At 41.0% G+C, this 21596-nt stretch overlaps 1 protein-coding gene across 8 annotated transcripts in view; it reads right to left on the reverse strand.

Moving 5' to 3' along the window:
- sox6 (SRY-box transcription factor 6) overlaps window positions 1–21596 on the reverse strand; it is a 138604-nt gene that overhangs the window by 53508 nt on the left and 63500 nt on the right. For all 8 annotated transcript variants that reach the window (XM_044350328.1, XM_044350324.1, XM_044350327.1 and 5 more), the window contains 3 exons: window positions 14643–14729; window positions 4206–4378; window positions 2492–2560 (listed from right to left, as the gene is read on the reverse strand). In XM_044350328.1, the coding sequence (XP_044206263.1) occupies window positions 2492–2560; window positions 4206–4378; window positions 14643–14729 (329 nt within the window). The remainder of the gene's footprint in view (window positions 1–2491; window positions 2561–4205; window positions 4379–14642; window positions 14730–21596) is intronic.

A 21596-nucleotide genomic window follows, 5' to 3' on the forward strand; every position in this document is an offset into this window, starting at 1 on the left:
AATACGAGCGAGGGGCTTTCTTTTGGTTTTCTCCCTGAAGCCAAAACAGAAGGACTTTGATGGCCAGTAGAGTCTCCAATAAAGTTTAGTGCCCTCCATGCTAATAGCAGAGTAACTCAATCCCCCAACACTACTTACTACATTGCTAAAAGTCTGTGACATACAGGCTGGAAGCTTGTTTACAGAACTAATTAAGTCAAAGCTGTTATATATTAAAATGGCCAGGGCATTTTTAAGAGGCAGCAGTAATGAAAACAGAGTGGCAAAAAATGCTTCACTAACTTGCCCGTGCCTCCCTTTTATCTCCTCTGTTTGCTGCTCCAACTCCAGAGGAGCGGCCATCACCACACTGGATATTTGGAGGAACTAGGTTAGGGAGAGGGAACATCTTCTGCTTTAAAGCACTCGGTGTTGGATAAACAATGTTGCACACGATCAAACTTATTTGAAGTATTAAGAGCAATCTGAATTTGTTCCTGGGTGGTGTTATTTCTGCTAAGTGAAGCCAACAGAGGCCAATGGGCAGAGGATCAGATGGTCTGAACATGGGACTCTTTTGTTTAATTGTGGATGTGGAGATTTTTTTTTTTTTAATCAGAGCAGATCTGTGGCATTTCAGTCGAGGGAGAGGCTGGCAAACTGGGCTTTGCAAGAGAGGACTTTACTTATATCTCTGTTCAAGTGTTTGAAATGGATATTTAGAAGTACATTCCCATACACACTCGACTCCCCTACCCTCTCTCAAAACCATGCATCAATGGGAATTTTCAGGTATCATTTGCCTTTAACTTAGTAATGAAAGTAAGGGCCTCTAAAAGTGAGATGCATTAGGGCTGTGCCCTCATGCTCAATGAGTATAAGTAAAGGGTCCTCCATGATATGAGTAATATTATCCCCTCAGTAGTGTATAAGGTACTTCATTTAAGAGTGTTTTCTAGACAGAGTGTCGTGCTCTTTGCTTCTCTTTAGTGGAGTGTAATATGGAATAATTTTTCCAATAGACTGTCCACTGTTGAAGTGAAAGGTCCAGGCTTGTGGCCTCTCAAGAACATGTTGACCGTGAGGCCTTTCTCTTGCAAAGAGCCCTTGAGAGAGGCATTTTGATGTCCCGGCAGTAAATACGGTTGTTGTGCTGTTTGTGTGTATCATAAGAGCCGACTGTGTTAGATAGACAGGGGTATCATGCCCTGCATGACGCTTATAAGGAGAAACAGATCTTTAGCAAAGAACCCACATAGTATTTCTATGAGTCACTTTGGCGTGGCTTGTGTAGAAACAATTCGTTGCGAGTGAAATGATAAAATGAAAGGCTAGGGAGTTGTCAGTAAGAAGAACAAGCAAGGGAGGAGGAGGAGAAGGAGGTGAACGGAGAGGGATGTGCCTGACACTATGCACACCCATCAGAATAATGTTAGCTCCACTCAGCCAGGCTCACAGCCTTGACCACTGCCAGTGACCAACTCTGGAGAACCCTGTACAGCAACATGCTGGGTGGTCTCTCACTGCACCACTCTGTACTGTATCGCATAAGGCAAGCACAAAAACACACTAATGAGTGCAAGGAATAAGGACCTTGGAAAAAAAAACAATGCCAGCCACACAGCATAATGGCAGTAAGTTTCAGTAGCTCTTGTGCTGTGTGAAAGCGTGCCACGTTGCCCTTCTGGGACCGACTCGTTTCAGAGGCATTTACCAGCCTCTTTCATGTCCCCCACCTCCAGGCTCTTCTCCATCAACAGGACTCATTAGCTGTTGTTACTTTTCCCCTTTTTTTTGTTCATTAAGATGTGCTAATTATTCTCCTCCATATTTTAAAGCCCTGCCGATTACCAACAGGCAATTAACATTTGATGAGAGTGATGAATGTTAGTGTGACACAAAATTTAAAGATAAAAAGACAAGAAATATAGAAAAAAAAAGAAAAAAAAAACAGAAGTTAGCAATGATATTTACTTAAATGTCTAATTTTATTGATCTATGCTATTAAATCCAGACATTTGGCTCAGGGTGACAGCAATGGTGCACTAATTACACTCAAGAAGGAGAAATGTTGTAGTAATCAGTGTGGAGAAAGTGAGAGGTGTAAGTTGCTGAGTGTTACAGCTTGTCTACACAGGAGGCGTTTCAGCCATGTTTTTCAGTCGTCCGTCTCACAGGCTTTTGACACAACAGATATGCTCCTATTTCAATCAATAAAGCTGTCTAAAAAGGCTTGCATTTCACTTGCGTTATATGCGCAAAACCACAACCTGAAGTGTATTTTTTTGCTTTAAGCCTTCTGAAGAGCAAGTCTAGTTTTATGCACATAACTACAGTGGTTGTGTATTGGCCTCTGAGCACTGCCAAAACACTAAATACTGTTCCTGAACATATACTGTGTAGACACAGACGGAGGACTGACGCTGCTGCTGCTGCTCTGCTAACACGCTGCTTTGTTACGCAGCCTGTGTAGACATTGTGTTAGAGGGCCAACAGAAACACATTCACTGACCTGGATCTGCTGCTGGAGGAGGTTGATTTTGTGCTGCTGCTGTAGAAGCTGCTGCTGTTGTCTTGCAATCTGGTTGGAAACAGAAGTAGAGATGGGGAATTAACATGAAGAAGAGGAGGAATAACACCATTTAGTATTCTTCCTCTGTGTTTCCTAGACAACATCATGTGTGAACTGTGCTGCAACTGCAGGAAACATAGAAATTTAAATTTAAAAGAAATTCTAAGAAAGTAGCAAAATTAGCAAAAGTATAATATTGCGTTTCTCTTTTTATAGAATATGTTCTTCTAAACAAACTGCTGCAAAGTCTGACAAGAATCCACATATTTTCAATTTCTTAAATGTAAATGAAATGAACTGTGAACTGCACTGTCAAATTAGTGGTAAAAGAGAATAAATGATTTACAGGACAGATGAACATGGTGATGTAGATAACTGGTGCAGGCAGGGTACGGCTGACAGAGGTGACTACCTCCCCTGAGTGACGATCAGCCACACCGCAATCCTTCTCATCTGCAGTCCCCCTTTCTACATGCCCACTTCATTGAGCATGACAACCTAGTTTTAAGTGTCATTTAATTTTCATTTTTAAATATAATTACAAAGTGTTCACTGTAAGATATCGGTCGTCTGCAAATGTGTCAAGATTAATTTGTGCCGGCTTCCTCACGAGTGTCAACAGTTAATTACTGTGTTGTATCTTGATGGCTTGATGACATTCTAGCTCTCAGCGGGCTCTCTCGCTATCCCTCTCTTTCTCCCTCTCTCTCTCTCTCTGTCTCTCTCTTCCCCTATTTCATTAATATTCTTCCGTTTTTAAATAAGATCAAATAATAAAACATCTTGTATCACTGTTCATTTATGCTGCAATGTCCACAAAGCCCACAGAGTTGAGTGTAGTTTGCAAATGAACATCATTGATTGAAAAAGAAATCAATACTGTTAATGTATTATTAGTGTACTTTGACCAAATGCATCACTCTAAGGTATATCGTCTATCTCTTCATTTACCACACGAAGGTCTGAGAGTGTGCTGAGAAAACTCTGAGTGAACTCCTTGCTGATAATTGACTCATAGCCATTAGGATGGCTGGTGATAATAAAAGTGTCGCCCGTGTGGATAGTTTGTGTCCTTATTTCTTCCCAGACATTAACACACTTCATGGCCTCCGCTAATTTGCTGATTTGTACAATATGGCTCATTGGCCTGATTTGTGCTGCAAATCTAATGCCGGGCTTGTTCTAATAGGAGTCGATTTATAAGATATAGAGGACTTCCATGTTTAATATAACGTTTAATTCACACATTCCCTCGCACTTGTTAGTACAAGTCATAATAACATTTTTTTCTACCACACAGCATAAATGTGGGCGAGAGAGCATGACTGAAATATCTGAGGTAATATAGAATATAACATCTCCTAAATCTAATATTATTCCAAATTCCTACCAAGGAGTGAGATTTTATTGGCACATTTCAGGCATGAAATTTAATATGAAATAGAGAGTGAAGTGACAATTTGTTACAAATGTATTTAATGGGGTTCATTAGAGAGAGGATGGAGGAAACAGAGTAAATAGGATTAAAGAAGAAGGGGAATGAATGTTTGAAATAGTGTGAAAGAAAGAAGCATAGATAAGAAATTATCTGGGGTACAAAAAAGAGACAAAGAGAGATACTAAGAATGGGAGAAAGAAAACAGTGAGCAGTTACCTGCTCCTGCTGCTGACGAGCTAACTCCATTTGCTGCCTCTGTTTCTCCATCTGTGAGGCAGCAAGCTTCTTCTGTTCGTCGTGGGCAGCCAGAAGCTGCTCTCGCAGGCTGATCAGCTGGGTGATCATTGTGGAGAGCTGGCGTTCCTTTTCTGCCAGGCTCTCTGGAGTACCTAGTGAGGGGGGAGAGAGAGAGAGAGAGAGGAAGGGATAAATACAAGGTGGAGAGCTGAGACATACTCAGAGATACAAGTATGTGTTATGCACAACTGAAAGTAAAAAGTACACAAAGGGTTTTGTAGTGGCTGTGAATAAATAACCCAGGTGTTGGCTTTGTAAGAAAGTCTGCAGAGTGCCTTGGTCTGGTATACTGCTAAATATAGAAAAGTGACCATGCTGCACACATCATCATATTGTGCTATTGTATTGTACACAATATATAGTACAAAGAAAACCACATGGGCAGCAACCAACTGCAGTGAATTCACTAGTAGTGTTAAGGTCACACAGCCTGGAGTTGGCTATTTTACTGTAGCTGGTGTTCACAGCTTTCAGGAGAAGAAAGGGAAGGAATTGTTCCCGGCACATGGACAAAGAGCTGCGGGGAGCTGTCAAACTGAGGTGGCAAATTATGCCAGTCTACCAGGGGTGAATATAAAGAAAGTATGGAGAGTCACTGTGTTTGCACAGATCTAAAAACTATACAGTTCTTCATTATGTGGTCATTTCTGCAACACATTTGTGGAACTCTTTGCAGCTGCCTGATTTCTGCTGAAAGGATTGTGCAAACCTAGCAGAAAAGAGTGCACAAATTATGTTTATACACCAAAAAGATATTCTGAATGCACTTTGGCAATGATCATCATAAAAGAGAGATTTTATTGTGTGATCAAGACTGAACAACACACTTTTTATTCTATTATATGTGTAGTTAATGTATGCATACTTCAAAAAGAAAAGCAATGACAGTCCAATAGTACTTCTCTCTCCACAGTCACATGTCCGCACTGTGTGTGATAGAGAGAGCGGCTCCGCTGCACTGCTCTCTCCCTCCGCCTAATCAATGCTAAGTGATCCTACCATTGACTTACACAGCCAACATAATTGCCAGTGAGAGGCTAGACAGTAACTCACTCTCCTCCCACTGCACTCCTGTGTGACAAGCTGATCTGGGAGAACATACAAAAAAAGAGATGGGGAAAACCGACAGAAGAGACGGAGAGAGAGAGAGGGAGAAGGATAAAAGCATAGAGATACAGATAACAGTACAGTGAAGTCTGGCCTGGGGCCAGCAGGAGCTGAATTCTTTCCTGGGTGTCTTCCTCTCGTCTCTGGCCACATCTGTCTTGAGTTTCTCCGAGAGCTCCCAGGGGCCCTCTCCACTCAAACTATTTTAATTTGACTAAACACCTGATTTATTTTATCTCTCCGATGAGGAAAGCCGTTTGTCTTAATAGGGCCTGTCAACCTCCAGAACCCATTCAGGGCAATTTACTGGCAGGCTTGTCTGAACCTCAGTTCGCCTCACTCTGCCTCCGCTGCCTGCTGCAATGGAAGAGAGCTGCAATTCTCCATTTATCCTCCTAACGAAAAAAAGCACCTAAAAGCGGCTATTCATTGGGCCTGCGTGCAGTTTCCAAGGCCTGAATTGACTTCTTATTCACCCGACTACACTTGTTGTGAATGGCTTATCTGTAAAATTGATACAATCAGCACCAATTTTATTAACCTTTGGCTGTGTCCATAAAGGAGCTGCCTTTTACAGGTCACCAGCAAGATACATCAGTTGCTGTCACAATAAATCCATGCTATCAATACTGTAGTGGGAAGCAAGGAGGGACTGAAGAAAGAGAGACAGACAGAAAGGGAGAAAGAAAGAAAATCATCAACCAGGTGAAAATGAGGGCCATCAGGCCTTGAGGGTCAGCATAGATGACCTTGAGCAGGGAACCAAACATCTGGACTCAATGACGCCCTCTCAGCCTGCCTAATTACACATTTCTGATGATCACTCACTAGTTTAGGAGTATCAACACTGTAAGAAAAAAAAAAAATTACAAAAATGATCAAGAGTGTACAATTTATCTATTTTGTGTGTGTGAATGATTGTGGTGCTAAGGGTCAACAAAAGGATCCGCTAGGCTAGTCTGAGTGTGGAGAGCGCAGTCCTGCCCAGACACTAAGAGAATACTAACAGAGGGCTCATTGTTTTGATGCTGAGCTGAATTGTGGGAAGCCCAGACTGCCCTCTGTGCTGCTATTTGTGCCTTCACTCTTTGCTAATTTTCCTCAATATTCTTTCACACTTTTTGGTTATGCTGAAGATGAACATTTAGATGCAACTTTTTCACTATCAGTTAAACATGTTGGAAGAGTTTCACCCTAGAGACTGTACACAGCTGAGTAGAAAATCAGGCGCATATGTTTTTTGTTGGCTGGTTAGTGTAAAAATCTCTTTCTTCCTGCTCTAAATTATGGATCAGCTTTAAAATGCAGATAAAACTTTTATTGGGCGGTGCAGAAGAGGAGAGTCGTGGTCTGTGTCTGACCAGCCTGCTGACAAAAGAGGCTGTTTCCTGCATATTGCATGGCTTTTAACAGCAGTGGGGCTGGGGTCTGCCCGTTAACGTGTCTCCTCACATTGCGCTTCTGATGGCAGACAGACAGCCCAGAGATGCCTTGGCGCTACATAAACCCCAGCAGCCAGCCTAGACCTAACATGTTGTGACATCCTCCTGTTAGACAACTGAGGCTCAGTAGGACAATACCAGCCTGACACAGGAAGAATATCCCAGGAGTGAGCGGTCAAGCTGCGCTGGCACTTAAGTTGTTTTCTTTCTCACGCCACCGTGTTAACTTCAGAGATGTTAGATTGACACATAGGATGGTGAGACGGTAAGTCTGTGTTGTTCAGTTCCAGCCCATTCAGCCTTCACCTTTTGAGATTCCTGCCTCTTTTAAACGTCACAAAGTAGGGCAGAAAACATCAACGGGTGACTAAATAAATGATAAGAGGAAAACAAGCAGAGCCATGGTTGCTTGGGGAGGGATGGGGATATTTGAGCCTTGGGGTCTTTGGATAAAAGGCACTTTGTAGGGGTGCGATTTGTTCTGTCCAATACCCACATCTCCCTCTCTCTTGGCTCCCTCCTCTCTGCTCTAATCAAGCAGTCTCTAATTTGGGTTCCAAGTCCAGTACCGGGGAAAAAGAAGGAGGCTTGTTACTTTGAAGAGTCCCGAGTGAATAACACAGATAAAAGATTCAGGCACAAAAAAAGAAGAAAAGCGAGGGAGGGTGAGGGTGAAAAGGGGGAAAATCACAAGGCACCCTATTCTCTTCCCTTCCTTTGGTTAGGACAGCTGAGCCATTATGACCAGATCTGAATTGGGTTTTTTAGTGCCAGAAGACTGGAATTTCTTTGTCTCTCTATCAGTCAGCTATTGTGGATGCGTCCATATGCTGCAAGCCCTTCCTAAGTAAATTAAGACTTGTCTAAATGCTGAGATAGTACCAAGCTGTATTCACACTCAGACTGCACATAGCTAGAATGCCTTGCGTGCTGAAGCTTTCTCTCTCTGCTCCCTCCTAAAGTGTGTGTGAATGTAGACACGAGTGTGTACAGATGTGTGCTGAGTGCCGCTCCAATCGATAAAATGTACATGCCTAAGAGTAAATGCACACGTGTGTGAACTCTGCGGTCATCTGACCTTTTGTCTATTCTCTCAGGAAAACAGAAAAGAGCCAATTGAGTAACAGCTAATACCATCTATTGGTATCTTCTTTATTGTTCAAATAGAAAGACATTTCAGCCCACAGACCTTACTCCAAAACCATAACATCGCCTCAGCAAACGCATGAAACGCAACCCAATCTTTGTACGAAATTCATTTTTGTAATATTAAATATGATTGATATATTACATTCTTCAGTCAGAAAACCAAGCTAGAATAACAAGAGCTAGTTTTATGGTATCCCTTTGCTTTTAACCACTATGTACACTTGTTCTGCAGTGCTACAAAGCCATATGTGTTTCCAGTATGTGTTAACGCGCCTCCATGTCCTACAACCAAGACAATATGAGCAACAGCTGTTTTACCTGGCTTGCTGCCTCTGCCATGATATAAAAGCTGTTAATCTTGCCAATAAAACACCATTAACAAGCATGAGCAATGATTCACAAGCACATGTCATCCACTGGCAGCAAAGACTTAATCCCTAAGCCCTCCTATATGGTATGAACATATAGGCTTCTTCTGCCCATCAACTTGTTAAAAGAAAAGTCAGATCGTGTCAAGTTTTTAAAATCACAACTTATGTACTCGACACTTTTAAAAAAACATTTGCTGTTTGCATATTTTGATGGTAGTCTCATAGTATAAGCTTCATAGAGTATGTATATATGTATAAGAGTTTGTATGTCAATGTGATTTTAAGATACTTTCACGGAATTAAAATGATTTAAATGGCTCTGCAAACTATTTTTTTAATACTACAATTAGCACATGGAGTGGTTATTAATAACAGCACACTTCATCTACTGAGGCTCTGCTGTTCATGCTGAACACTGATGGAGACTAACATTTTGATGATAGAGGAAGCTTCACTCTTCAGTATAATTATGCTAATGTAAAAGCTCCAGCACTTCACTGTCTATCCATGACACTGGACAAGGTACTTCATCAAAGCCAAGATAGAGGCTCGACCTGAACATATTACTCCACAGGGAATGCCGGTGACCCTGAAATTCACACTGAAGACAAAAAAAAAAAAAGAAAAACTTTAACACTTCAAAACTCCAACTTTACTTCTGTTCTTTGATTTAATACATCATTCTTTGGCTGTATAATGCAGTTTGACAAACTAGAAATCCAGGCACCATGGAGGATGTTGTGTGTATGCAAGGCAGCATGTAGCAAAGATGACATGAAAACAAAGATTGTCTCCAGTTCTTCTATTCATCTCTCATGGTCTTTATGATGATGAGTCTGACCCCTGCGCCCTTAAAACATAAAAAGCATACACAGTGTTCAAGGTCTCACACATACAAAGCGCTTAAAGCCTGTGAAACAGTGATCAAGGCAAAAGCTTACTGTCTGCGAAACCTTGGAAGTGAATTAGGAGTTAGACGTTATCTCATTCTTTTCACTGAACATTTATTCATTGGTCTCTCCTATATGGCTGATAATTAAGGCAGAATGTACTTGTTTCCTTGGACTGTGCAAAAGAAATCTTTCAAAAGATTTTCAGACTGTTGTCTCTGATGTATAAGTGTTTCAACAATGCCAGTGTTTTATCTGGGTTTAATCCAAATCACAAGTGATAAACTGACATAGCTGAACAGGAAGCAAGTTGAGACCAGTACATGTATTCAAAAAGTATATCAGAATGAACACCTGTTTAGTTGTCAAGCTGTCAAGTAGTATGTGGTCATTAGACTCAACCAAAGATCATAAATGTTTGTGATAAGAGTTGTTAGAAATCTTTCAGACAGCCTAATTTTCTGTGTTAAATTGTTTCCTGCCATTGTTTATACTCTTCATGCATATATGTACCTTGTTAAGGTGCCCACAAAATATACAGAATTGCAAGTACAACTTACTATTTTAACAGTGTACCTTAATTTATCAAATAGTAAAACATTATTGGTATATGAATCACACTTTCAAAAAAAGGAAAAAAGTAAGTCTGAACTGAAATAAAAAGCTGTGCGACTGATAATGATCTGGGTGGAAATGAATAGTGGATATAGAATGGGAGGTTTTAACAAGGTTAGAGAGGCATAGGGCCATAATGCATGATTTTTCTTTAAAAACTGAAGGTTGTTTGACAATGTGAGGTGGCCCAGATGAATGTAAAGTTGTTCTGAAGTCTTGACAAAACTGCTGACAAAAAAATGGGCCACGTTGCACAGTTTAAAGAAAGGGAGGTTGTGCATGCAATAAGGGGAGGTCTAGGTTAAAAAAAATAGTTGGATTGAAATGTCAATATTAAAAAATGAAAAAGCTAATGACAAAAATATAAGAAGCTCTTTTGGTCAGCTTTACATGGCTGTGAAGACATTATTTGTTTAGCAGAGGGAAAGCTAATGCATATTTTAAGGGAGTGCCTTTTTTAAAAAGACAAAGGTGTGTCTTTGTCTGTAAATGTTTTACATTCTATTCGAATGAAAACAAAATTAATACACTTCAGTGATCCCAGACAAAGGAATTCCTTTATTTTTTCAATCGAGGCGCGCAATTGTCATTTCATAATGCACACAAACCTTCAGCACCAGAAATGCCACCAAGTACAAATATCACAACACTGCTAACCGTTGCCTCAGTTTGTGCCTCTAACAGAGCCGCTGGTAGAGTTAGCAAGTCTGATAAGAGACAACAGAGAAGGAACGTCGTGCTAATAACCCAAAGATTTATTCCTTTTCTGTGGCAGTAAACACAACACACGACCCGCCAATAACTAACACACACAAACACACACACACACACACACACACCCGCAGACACAAACACATCCTTTTTTACCTCAATTGCCACAAGCTAAATTCCACAATTCATTAGAGGAGAAAAACACACAGTCCAACACTCTCGTACATTCATCTGGCAAATGTGGCCTGAGGAATAATGATTTACTGTGGCTCATATTTCACCTGAGTGCACAGGGCAAACAGTTGACTGAAGTGTTGTGGAGAAAATGCTAACTGAGGCATATTTGACTGGAGCAACTGGACAGATACCGTTTTGTGCTGTTTGTGTGAATGTTTTTGTATGTTTGAGTAAATATAATATGCATAACATTTATATACAGTATGCTGTAAAAACTCACTAAAATCGACTATACACAATTCTACTTTTTTTCCCAAAGCATAACTCTCTGTCACTTGGGAAAGGGTGTGCAGATATTGTGCTGTGTATCTCCGGTGGCATCAAACCCCCACTTCATGGAAACTATTAAGAATAAAATAAAGTTTAAAGTAAATAATCATGTTTTGAAGCTAACCCAGATGGCTGAACAATATGGGCTCTGTGTTCACACAGTGGACTCCTTTCTGTCTGTGCAGAAGTTAAGCCAGCACAGGTAGGGCCAGCATCAAATCAGTCTCAGCTGCCGCCCTGCCCTGCCCTGCCCTGTGTTCTCCTCTTAAAGAGCTTCCACTTATCTCCTTGCCGCAGGACTGTCTGTGTGCACCCAACCACTGTCATGTAGACACCATTCTCAAATTGATTGTGACAGTGCAAGAGCCCCAATTTTTGCGCTTCAGAATTCAAGCTGCCATTTCAACGCCAATGTACAATGTTAAGCTTTTTTCTTATTTCTTTTTTTTTTTTTTTTTTAGAAAATTCCAAGAGAATGAATACAGCTTGTGTTCCAATTTAGTAACTACATATTTTCCTTCAGTTTGAGTAAATGCTTGAGCATTTTGCTTTTATTCCCTACACCCCTAACCCCCCCCCCCCCCCCCCCCAACAGGGGGCCGGGAAACTGGCACTCAGCAGGGAAACTTAAACAGCTCTGTTGAGTGTGAGGCTCAAAGACCCTGCATAGAGCAAGCATGCAACACAGAGCAACCTTATCTGCCATAGGACACAGTATACTATATTTGTATACATGTGACACAGTGTATGCATATATATGGATATATATGTGCATATATATTTACAGTATAATATACTGCATATATATACACACACAGGGTGATAATGGTGGGGATTAGAAGCATCCTAAATCATGTCATATATGGGGGCTTTGCTTTTTTTTTTTTCAAAATATGTCTTTAAGGTATAATCATATGTGAAGTCTAAGTATTTACGTCTAAAATCTCTCACTAGTTCTTCCTCTCTCTCCCTCTCGCACTCCTCCTTCCACCTTGCCTCCTATTATCTGCTACTTTCTGTGGTTTGGAGCCCTTCCAACAGGCCTCCCTTTCTTGCTCTGTGGTTTTCTTCAGGAGATTTCATCTCCCTCCTCATCGTTCCTGCAGATTGACAGCTAAGCTCAGGTATGAAAACAAACAGTTAGCTCTGGAATTGACTGGTGAAAAGAAATCCCCCACTAATGCTCCTTCTCAAACTCTCCTTTTCGCCTGCCTCTGCTGATGCTAAGACCTAACAACATACAAGAAAAGGCAGAAATCATTAACCCTTAATAACACCATTCTACATGTCTGGCTTAAGTACACCACCTCTGCCGGATTATTTCGCTTGTTCCTACTGACTCTAAGACCTAAAAAATGTCTTCCCTTCGGAAACAGCACATTACGTAGCCAAACACCCACATGGCAATGAGCTATAATTACAGATGTGTCATCTGTAAGAGGTAAATGGTTGGGTGGGTTAGCAGACCTTGAAAAGCAAATCTCTGATGTTGTTGATACTCTTGTTTTGTTTTGTTTGTTTACTGTACGTGCGTGTTCACCTCAACAGGATAAAGTATTCGGGACATGTTTGAACACAACTGCAGAGAAAGAATTTCTTTCTTTTCATGGGTAAAGCCTCGGGTCAAATTCTCTTGCACCTATTGTTTCTCATTTTTACTTGTTTTCTAAGAGCCAGACAAAACTATTTCCTCACCAGCAAAGATTCCACCACTGGCCTAGCTGCAATAACACAATTACTTGTCTTTCAAGGTTTTGATGGAACATTGTCAAAAGGTAGCCTACAAGTTGCTCAGTATAATTGGCTGAGGAATCGGTAAGCGATCAGCATAGAATATACAAGGCCACTCTGCTGTGGTCTTTATCTGCATGTCAGCCTTTATTCTCTATCTTCTTTCATTCATTTAAAACCTACAGGCATGTATGCCTTTTGTACCGATTTTAACCTAACAATTAATGGAACCTCTGATTCATCATAACACTTTAGATCTTAATCGTAAGGTGTTTTCTGCTTGGTACCTTTGTTTGTGTTTTAATTAGGCGGACCTTGTGCGTCTCCAACCCTGGGCTTCTTTTTAATTGCCCGTATTTACATCAGGCAGACATCAAACGCAGAGAGAGAGACATTTGTAAGGGGGAGCACAAAGCAGCCCTTTGAAATGTCTACAGTCATATGAAATGGCATGCTAATTAAAAATCTAAGGCTGCCACTGTGATAGGAGAAGCATTTATATTGGTAACTGTGGTGTATAGACTGTCTCCATAACTCAACAACAGACAGAGGCCATAGTGTTTATTATCAGACTCCCTACCTGTTTACAGACCACCAAGTAACCTTCCCGTTCCCATTCATCAAACAGAAGAAATGCCCTGCCTGTAATTTAACAGACCAGCTTTCAAAAGGCTAAATCATTTTAAACATTTTACCCGGTGCACTTTGATCTACAGTGGCATACAGTATACTAGGGCAGGTACAATGAATCTAGTTTACCAAGCAAGTGATTTATCCTTCAGTTCATTAAGGTTATTGCCAATGAATATACTTATTAGCACATTCAACAGTTCCCCTGAAAGTGCAGAAAGTGTAATTCAATAATTAAAACCAAACACTTATTTTATTTGTGTGTCACCCATGTTTAGAAAAAGTAACAATTAAGTAAATTGTCAAAATCACCTTCACACAAGTGAAATTAGATTTCTTTATAGGTTTGTGAACTTGAACTAAGACAGTTGCTCAAAAAAGAAGAATTATTTCAGTATATTGAGAATACACTGAATTCATATTGTTTAGATGGTTTCCCAGAAATAAAAACAAGACACAAGAAGTTGTCTGATGAAAGGAATCACTAAGGGAGAGCTCAAGAGCTGGTGACAGCCTGGTGTTATCAGCCAGCTGGTATTGTGCTTTCCTACGCTGTATAAACACTCCAGCTTTCAGTAACAGTCAGTGCTAAGGACTAAGACGTGGACCTGCCCATCCCAGGCCCACCTTCACCCTGTCATAAACAGAGATTTTGGGGGAGTGCTGAGTTGCGCTTCGCTGTGCTGCACTTGATACGCCGCGCAGGGTGTTCACTGTCAGAGTCGAGACATTCCACTCAAACGCAGGCTCACTGAGGAGACGACTCTGCGCGTCTCCACACCATCTCCTCTCCTCTCTTAGCGGCTTCTCTCCTCTCAGCTTAGCTCATGCTCTGGGTACATCAAGCACACTCTGGGTTCAACAATTACCAGAGCGGCATGAACGCGCTGCATGTGCCAGAGCAGAGTAGCTAAGCTCAGGGACGTCTGAAGGGACAACAACAATAAACTGCTGACAAGCTCAGAGAGCCTCAGAATGGTAAATGGAGTGGAATTTTGAAGACAGCACTTTGGACAGAGTTGGGCATTCCAACAAAAGATAAGGGGGGAGAGAAATGAATGAGAAGGGCAGCCAAAGGCCTTTGTTTTATTTCAGAGTACAAGGCTGTTTCTGAGACTGTACAGTACATAGATTATGTATGTCTGATAGGAATGAGGGACTTGTTAACACTGTCTAATGTGGTGTTTGTATGTGTATTCCTACCTTTAACTTCTGCCAGAAGTTCGCTGGTGTTGAGCCTCTCCATCTTCTCTTTCCAGTCTTTAGAAAGTAGTTTCTCCATGCAGGATTCTGAAAAATAAAAAAAATAAATGAAGATTAATAAATAATTCAGAGTTCCTGTTTAAAATTAATACATTTTTCATGGAATATTATGTATGGAATATAGCTTTTCTTTTTTTATTTTGTGCATGATATGGATCTTTAAATCTATTCACTTCAAAATGAAAGAGAGGTATTTTATTTGATGGCATTTCACGGTGAACATTAAAAGAGACTCTTCCTGACAAGTGAGAGATGAGCTAAAGGTGGAGTGAGGAGGGAAGCAGGCATTGTAGGGATAGCATAAGGGCAGAGACACACATTAAGTGGGAGGCAAGGACTGAGACTGGGTACGTCCAAGCATTCGCATAGCTGCCAATGATGAAAACAATTAACATTTGTCCAGCAGACAATGAATCAGAGGAGGAATGGCTGCAAGCTGCCATGCTGTCGCTGTTGTAGCTGATAAAGAACACACTGGGCCGGCTGACCCAGGCCTCCACTATCCCTGCACTGCTTAGGGGTCAGCCTGTTCCCATCAAACAGCAGCAGCACAAGCAAGCCTCCACCCCTCCACCTTGAGCCACTGTCTCCACAAACTGCCTCCACATCAAGACATCAACCGTGCAGCACCCAGTCCTGTTGAGTCTACATTTAACAAGCAAAAGCCATGTTCAAACCAATCAGTTCCATTAATACTAGTGTATGGAGTAGCTATTAATGGCTGTACTGATTTGTATAGAAATTGTCCTCAGGTTTCATATAGCGCCTGAGGATGATATCATTTGTAAAATCATGTTTCTCTAGATTCAGAGCAAAATGCAAAAACCAAAGCACACACTAATTATTACCACAAAGCCCTGGGGCGCCATAATGAATAGTCTAACCACATATCTAACAGTGGATCATTTATGAACACGGTTCTGGCAACAAAAGAAAACAATTCACAAATGTTTCAAATGATTCCACAGAGGGGGTTTTTCACAGTTTGATGTAATTCTCATGTGTTTTTTCTATTTTTATTAAGTTGCACAGAGAAATAAGGAGAAAGACTGAGAAAGGCACTGTCACATGCAATATTCTGGACTCTTCCACGTTCACTGTTATCATCCTTGACATCAAACACAGAGAAGATTTATACAGTTTAGAATGCATACAAGTGTTGTTTCCTTTTATCCATCTGTAACATATCTTGCTCTCTACTCTCACAAACCAAATACCGTTGCAAACACAGTGACTTCAGAGGAACTGGGAGTAACAGGGGGTCAGTAGTTCTTGTGGCCTTGTTTAAGGATGGCTTTCAGATAGATCAAGCAGAGTGACCATTTTGTTTGATTGTCCACTTCCTCCAATGTGATGAGGGTCGACAGGACATCTTCAGCTCAGGGTCATTATAACATTACTTCTGCTTTATTGACTTTCCAATTCCCAACTCACAGTTTGTACCCTTGACCCTAAGACTGGGAGAGAGAAAAGGCTGTGTGTGTTTGTGTGTGTTTGTGTGTGTTAACTCCCTGCGTGGCACAAAGATCACAGATCTTAAAACAGGGGTTAAGGGCGGGGGGGGGGGGGGGGGGGGGGGAGTAGTTGAGCTCAGCTCTTCTTCGCTGCGCCTCACCCCTGGGTGAGACAGCTTCCTCTCCCGGAACAACAAACTCCCCTCGAATCATCAGACAGACAGAACAACAACAGAGGATGACATTTTCTACCCTGAAGCACAGAATAGGCTTATTTTTTAAAGTGGTGTAAAGGGGAATTAAACAAACACAGTGAACATATGTTAATATGCACACATATGCTCCCTCTTTCTCTCTCTCTCTCTCTCTCTCTCTCTCACACACACACACACACACACACATACGTATGCACACACACTTTCATCACAGATGCTGCTCCAGCACTTGATCATTAAGGAATGCACCAACTGTTGGAGATAATGTGGTGCCAGCTTCCATTCTACTCCAGTCCTCCCCCTCCCTTCCACCTCCCTCCCAGGAGAACTGCCGCTCCCTCACTTCTCCATCCCCTCCGCCGGGCCAGACACGACCTGCCAAGTCCTCCAACAGGAGAGACTACAGCTGGAATGCACCGCTGTCCTCCCTGCCTTCCACCTGGGAGAGGTGAATAATGACCCGGATTAGTCTATAAAATAACTCTCAAACACCTTTCAGTGTTCGAACAGCGTGGACAAAACAGGCAACCAAAAATGGATTTGGTGAAAGCAGAGCAACTTTTGCGCAGGCGTGCTCGAAGAAAACACTAAATGAGTCAGATGTCTGGCTTTTTTCAAAGCACCCTTCTACAGCCTATTTTTCAGAAGAATTTAGATTAATAAGAGGAATGCTATTTCAGTTTCTAAAATGCCTGTCTGTTTTCTCTGGAGAAATTATAGATGCCAATGGAAACACTGGTTAGTATCAACATAATAATTACTGTCAGGTTATGACACAGAGAATGTCAAACTCTGATACACAGTGTATTCACCATAAAATAACAAATTATTCCTGATAAAAGATTCGATTCACACTTCACAGATTTTACCGGACAGATGAAATACTGTTGGACTGCAAATGAAAGGCAAACATAATTATTCAAAAACAGTTACTGCAGAACTTCTGAAGTTTTTAGAGTAATTAAGAGTTTGCTGCTCTTGTCCTCTTTAAGTAGGACATAACATACTGGGGAATTAGCTTAAACAAGAGAAGAGTCCAGTGAGTTTATTTTTATTTTCCTATGGGGGCTCTTAAATCTCTTGCACCCCCACCCCTTCCATTTCTTTCCCTCCCCCTCTCGAGATAAAATGCTCTGTGGCTGGGGAGCAGGCCATTCAGCTGGGATGAGAATGGAATGAAAACAATAGCCCTTATCAGGCTCTTATTTACATTTTCCCAGCGTCGCTGCACTAGACAGCTTGGCTTGTCACCAAGCCCAGATCGCCCCACTGGACCAAGACCAACTTCCTCTAGCCCCAGCGATTCCAATGGTCCCTATGGACCCTTGCCTGGCAGAGACACCCTCCACTCTGCAGCTAGCACAGATAGCAACATACAAGACAAAACTACTGGAGTGTCTGTCCAAGACGTGTTCCCATTGAGAGGGGAATGATTTTTGGACTACTAAGCCTGTCTGGGTCTTATTGTCTCTTCTCTGGGGCTGGTGCTGTATAGCTGGAAAAATGCCCTGAACCCTTTTCTGTGATTTTTTTGAGAGCTTCCAAGTGGCACTCAGGAGAAAGTGAATAGTCACCGCTGATTTAATACTGCCAAATTCAATACGTTTATCTGCTATCAGCACTGTCATCTCTGGTTTACCGCCTTCCTGTGCAGGTATTCTGTGATCTTATTGATGTGGGTGAACAGGCGAAGGGATTGAGACACCTAAAACTGAGATGAGTTGGCCAGATTAGACTGCAGCTTTTTTCACTGTATTAAAAACAAAGCTAATGATCCTCATAAATCTTAACAAAGGAATGTTTCTAGGTTGATGTGTGACATAAACAAAGCTTTCAGCACCTGGTAGTCAGTGCTGCCAGAATATCATGTTCAGTATAAACCACAGTAGTGGAGCTAAGAGGCAGGTTACCAGTAACTTTCTGTCCCGACACTGACTGACTCCCTGACAAGCCCTAAGGAAAATAGAGAAATTATCTCTGCTCTTGATATGTCTTTCTCGCTCATATTTTTGCTCTTACAGTAGGCTCTCACTGACATATTGATGCAACAACTAATCCGAATTTATTTTTTTTGTTCACGCTGTAAGAAAAGATAAGTTTATCACATTGAGTGCTAGTTGGCTATAAATGCCTGTTGGTTGTGGAGTGAAGGTGGGGGAAAGTCGTTTTCAAATTTATGTTTTTATTGCTGCTCTTAACAGAGTAGCTCATTCAAACGATCATTGCAAACTGTAGAAAAGCTCAAATCACTGAGCAGAACATCAAATAGACAAACATAGTCACAAACAAATCAAATCTTTACTTTGGAATTAGATTGGACAGTAATAAAGCAGATCTTAAAAATTTGTGACACACTAATTTTCAAATGGCTTTCTAGATTGCCATGGTCATGTGAAGTCCAGTGTATATTAAAGTTACCAAATATAGCAGCACTGGCAAAAAGACCATCTTCACATTTCAATGTGTTCAATCTCTAAAAGGTTTAATCTACTAAATTTGTTGACCCAACAAAACACACCATCATGTTTCACAAGACCATGACTGCCTCAAAGCACAAAAATGGTTTGTTACAACATGCAGCAGTGGGTGTTTTATTACCCTGTGTTGTCAGCAATGAAATCGTTTCAACTGTCTGCCACCACATTCTGAGCTTCTCTGTGTGCACTTTTCTCCCGGGAGAAAGATGATACTTGTGTTTGAGTGTTTGTTGTGTTGAAAAGCCGTTGGCAGAGAAAAGAGGGCTATCTAGGAGAGTCAAATTAGCCATAAGTCATGGATAACAGTCTAAGAGGCCTCCCCTTTAGCATTGGCCTTGTATATCAGTTGTCCCAGCCTCAAGGGGAAACGTGTAATTACCAAATCAATGATCAACTGACACTGACCATATAAATAATATCCTCCCCAGAATGCAGAGGCCTGTACTATTCATTGAGGCAAATGGGGGAAACAATGCTATTTGCTGTGAGGGGCTGAGGTACAGAGGAAATGGGATTAGGAGTCTTTAACCAAGCTTCAGTTTGAATTACTGCACTTTTTTTTAAATAATTTGTTATTATCCAGTGTAGTCAATTAAAACCAAAAAGATCAAAGGACTCTAACCTGGCCATTAGAAAGATCTAATAAACTACAATATCAAAACTGAGGAATGCACCCTTTTCAAAGATAAAAGTGACAATTATGAGATCAATGACAGTTTCATTCCAATGACACAAAATGTTACAATTTAAACATAGTATAGCTGATCAAGACATTAAAATGTACAGTATTAAAACTACATTGTATAAGAACTGACAAGAATCTGAAAATCTAAGGCTGTATTCAGACCAAACCAGGCATTACGGCACACCTCCGCAGGGTTGAGCGGAGGTGTGGGTGTGTTTATTTGTAACCACCATGAAACAATCACAAAATAATATTTTATTTCTCTCATTCACCGGCTGTTTTGCTACCACCGCGTCTCTCTTTTTCTCTTTCTCTCTCTCTCTCTCTCTCTCTCTCTCTCTCTCTCTCTCTCTCTCTCTCTGTCTCTCTCTCTCTCATTAGCAAAGCCTAACTTTACTTAAGCGTTATCAAATGAAGAAAAATGTCCTCCCCTCTTCCTAGTTTGTCCTCCCTCATGGCAGGGTTGTACAGCTCAGTCTAATTGCTGGCTATGATTGGTTGGCGCAGCGTGACGTCGGGTTACATTTCTCCAAAAGTTGATTCTGGTTCAACTTTCTCGCTGCAGGCCGCTGCAACACCCTTGTGACCCCCATCCCCGCAGCCTAACTGCACCACCCCCATTCACATGAATGGGAGGGCTGGCGTTTTCGCCTCAATGCCTGATTTGGTGTGAAATCAGTCTACAGCTGAACTACAGGAGATGCAGGTCATTTAAAAACTGTAATCACACTAGAAAAATAAAATTGATTTACTGGAACAATGATGCAACTACATGATACTGTATAACAGAATTGTATGAAACTACACCACAGACATGAGTTCAATAAGATTATGAAAATGCTGATATTTTCTTGCTCCAATCTAACCAGCGGTATAAAATGTCCCAGCATTAATCTGCAATTTGTAGAAAATATCATGGCCTGGTGAAAGAACGGTTTAAGGCTGCATAGAGAGCTCTGTAAATGGTGAGTAACAAAGATCTTTGGCTAATATCATCTCCTGCATATGTTCACAGTAATACAGCTAACTTATACAGTTAGAATTGATGTACTCATAGATACTCTGTATAATATTAGTGCTTTTGATTGACTTCATTATATTTACTGTATAGTTGATCCTGATTCAACATGTAAAATATATGTCTGCAAATCATAGAAGATAAAAATCTGGAATGTCTTAAATAGCTTTTAAAAAACCTCTTGAGCTCATCTTTCGCCTACATTCAGTGTTAGAGACAGTATATTTCTTTAATTCTGGCATAAATTTCGATCACAGATAAAACTCTCAGAATCTCAGTCAGACAGTGATAGGCTGACATCTAATTTCCCATCCACTCTGCACTGCACGGGAAACAAATCAAAAGTCGAGATTGATAAAAAAGAAAATGACTGTGACACACTCCAAGGAGTCCTTTGAATATCTTAATCACAGACACACTAAAAACAAGACCCCATCATCACACCAAATAAAACATAATAATTACAAGAGGCAGGCAGGGAAGTGAAATGCAGAGAGAAAACATGTTTTTGTCATTCAGCCGGTAGTCCCTGAGACAACAGCTGTTGGATGCTGCAAATACTCCTGAAGTCTCCATAATCATGGCGTTATTGAAGTGAGGACAAAAAGGGCACTAATTGCAAGGGAGCAATCGGTACGCAATAGGTTACACACCCGGGTGATGCCACACAATGCAAACGCTAAAGAGGGAGCTGGGGGGAAAAAAAAACATTCTGAGCACAACAGTGCGTTGTCGCTCATTTTCAGGCAATTACCTTTCCTCGTTGTCAACAGTTTTAATAACCTCTACCATTTCCAGAAGATTTTTTGGTGCAGTTAAATAATTTCAGCTTTTTAATATGTAATTACTAGTGCTGGCATGCATAAATAAAAAGGTCCAGCTCCTTGAGACATGTCAGTGTATTGTGGAGCACCTGCACCTCATGGTGGGCTTTCTTTAACTGACACCTAATCATTATTCCACTTGGTGAACATCTCTGTTAGTCACTTTCAGACTATCCTGTTTGGTCATGTAAACAGTTTCTATAAATATACTATAGGTAACC

Source organism: Thunnus albacares, chromosome 1, assembly GCF_914725855.1.
Source record: "Thunnus albacares chromosome 1, fThuAlb1.1, whole genome shotgun sequence".
Taxonomy (NCBI): domain Eukaryota; kingdom Metazoa; phylum Chordata; class Actinopteri; order Scombriformes; family Scombridae; genus Thunnus; species Thunnus albacares.